At 42.2% G+C, this 2935-nt stretch overlaps 1 protein-coding gene across 1 annotated transcript; it reads left to right on the top strand.

The window, feature by feature from the left end:
- Positions 1 to 132: 132 nt before the first annotated feature.
- JH06_5208 (cadherin domain-containing protein) lies at positions 133 to 2935 on the top strand (the record flags this gene model as incomplete). Its single annotated transcript, XM_014669373.1, has 1 exon — positions 133 to 2935. A coding segment is annotated over one exon (2803 nt), but the record flags the coding sequence as incomplete, so codon positions are not given.

Here is a 2935-nt window from a genome sequence, read left to right as displayed (position 1 = left end):
CCTGCCGTTGATAATGGTGAAATCTCTTCGATTGGTTGTCCTGAATACTATGAAGGAACGATTGAGAGACTTTGTACAAATGGAGTGTTGGGTGAGCCTATGAACAACTGTACGCTCTTAGAACCTATCATTATGTTGCAAGAGACTCAGTTCTCCTTTATTATGGACCAAGCGATTACTCCTATTGAGCCTGTGATAGCTGGAGCTGAATACAGTGTATCCATCACTCCTTCTCTTCCTACTGGATTGAGTGTTGATTCTGAGACTGGTGTGATTTCTGGTACTCCTTCTGTTGTAACTGAAGCTACCACTTACACTCTGACTGTGACTAATGCTGCTGGCTCTGATCATATTTCTCTGCATATTACTGTGATTGCGCTGAATTGTGAGGCTGATGGTGATTATCCTGCCGTTGCTCATGGACAGATATCTTCGATTGCTTGTCCTGAATACTACGAAGGATCGATTGATCGTTTGTGTACGAATGGTGTATTGGGTGAGCCTGTGAATCGTTGTTCGGTGTTTTCTCCTATGATCTTCTTGAATGGAACTGAATTCATTTTCACATTGAATGAAGAGATTGAACCTATTGAGCCTGTGATAGCTGGAGCTGAATACACTGTATCCATCACTCCTTCTCTTCCTACTGGATTGAGTGTTGATTCTGAGACTGGTGTGATTTCAGGTATTCCTTCTGCTGTATCTCCTATGACTACTTACACTCTGACTGTATCGAACTCTGCTGGTTTTGATTCTACTGTGTTGACTATTACTGTGATTGCATTGGATTGTGAAGCTGATGGTGATTATCCTGCCGTTACTCATGGACAGATATCTTCGATTGCTTGTCCTGAATACTACGAAGGATCGATTGATCGAGTTTGTTTCAATGGTGTATTGGGTGAGCCTGTGAATCACTGTATGGCCTCTCTTCCAGTTGTGGTGTTGGAGCCCACAAGTTATGCTGTGATTTTAAATGAGATGATTAGTCCTATTACTCCTTCTATTCAATCATTACCTTACACTGTATCCATCACTCCTTCTCTTCCTACTGGATTGAATCTTGATTCTGAGACTGGTGTGATTTCTGGTACTCCTTCTGCTGTATCTCTTATGACTACTTACACTCTGACTGTGACTAATGTTGCCGGTTCTACTGAAGTCACATTTACTCTGGAAGTTGTTATGGTGGTTGTGGGCTGTGAGGCTGATGGTGATTATCCTGCCGTTGCTCATGGACAGACATCTTCGATTGCTTGTCCTGAATATTATGAAGGATCGATTGATCGTTTGTGTACGAATGGTGTATTGGGTGAGCCTGTAAACCACTGCTCGGTGCTTTCTCCTATGATCTTCTTGAATGAGACTGATTATATCTTTGTCGTTAATGAAGAGATTGAACCTATTGAGCCTGTGATAGCTGGAGCTGAATACGGTGTATCCATCACTCCTTCTCTTCCTACTGGATTGAATCTTGATTCTGAGACTGGTGTGATTTCAGGTATTCCTTCTGTTGTAACTTCTCTTACTAATTACACTCTGCTTGTAACAAATGAAGGTGGTTCTGATTCTGTGACATTCACTCTTATGATTGAATTGGCTCCTGGTACTTGTCTGGCTGAAGGTGAGTATCCTCAGACTGGAAATGGTGAAGTTGCATCGATTGCTTGCCCTTCATATTATGAGGGCTCGATTGATCGTTTGTGTACTGATGGAGTCTTTGGTGAGCCTGTGAACAACTGTACTCTTTTGGAGCCTATGATCTTCCTGAATCAGACTGAGTATCTCTTCCTTATCAATGAGGCGATTACTCCTATTGTGCCTATGATTGAAGCTGCTGAGTATATTGTAAGTGTGTCTCCTTCTCTTCCTGCTGGATTGAATCTTGATTCTGAGACTGGAGTGATTTCAGGTACTCCTTCTGCTGTAACCGAAGATACCCCTTATACTCTGACTGTGACTAATGCTGCTGGTTCTGATCATGTTATCTTCCTAATTACTGTCACCTTTATTCCATTGGATTGTGAAGCTGATGGTGATTATCCTGCCGTTGCTCATGGACAGATATCTTCGATTGCTTGTCCTGAATACTACGAAGGATCGATTGATCGAGTTTGTTTCAATGGTGTATTGGGTGAGCCTGTGAATCATTGTTCAGTGATTGCTCCTATGATCTTCTTGAATGAGACTGAATTCATTTTCACCTTGAATGAAGAGATTGAACCTATTGAGCCTGTGATTGCTGGAGTTGAGTATACTGTTGCAATTGAACCAGAGCTTCCTATGGGATTGAGCTTGGATGTTGCTTCAGGTGTGATTTCAGGTATTCCTTCTGTTGTGACTCCTATGACTAATTACACTCTGCTTGTAACAAATGAAGGTGGTTCTGATTCTGTGACATTTACTCTTATGATTGAATTGGCTCCTGGTACTTGTCTGGCTGAAGGTGCTTTCCCTAATACACTTGATGGTGAAACTGCTGTGATTCCTTGTGATCCTTTGTATGAAGGATCAGTCAGTCGTCTGTGTACGAATGGAGTATGGGGAGAAATTATTTCCAACTGTGTTGTTATGGCCCCTCACATCTCAGTGAATCAGACAGTTTATGCGTTTGTGGTCGATGAGATGATTGAACCTGTGACATTTGATATTGTGGGTCTGGAATACACTGTATCTGTGAGCCCTTATCTGCCAATGGGTCTAATGATCTCTGAGACTACTGGAGTGATCTCTGGTATTCCTACTGTTATCACTGAGCAGATTGCTTACAGTGTTACCGTGACTAATGCTGCTGGTTCTGATTCAGTTATGATCATGATTGCTATTGTTCGTGCTCCTCGTGATTGTGATGCTACTGATAGTCTGCCTGAGACAGCTGATGGTGCAACTGTTGCTACCAGCTGTGATGAGGGTGAGGAAGGATATAAGATTATGA

The sequence above is a fragment of the Blastocystis sp. subtype 4 genome (genome assembly GCF_000743755.1).
Source record: "Blastocystis sp. subtype 4 strain WR1 chromosome Unknown seqid_0611, whole genome shotgun sequence".
NCBI lineage: Eukaryota > Bigyra > Opalinata > Blastocystidae > Blastocystis > Blastocystis sp. subtype 4.
The sequence above is the reverse complement of the archived record's forward strand: the minus strand, read 5'-3'. Positions and strand labels throughout refer to the sequence as shown.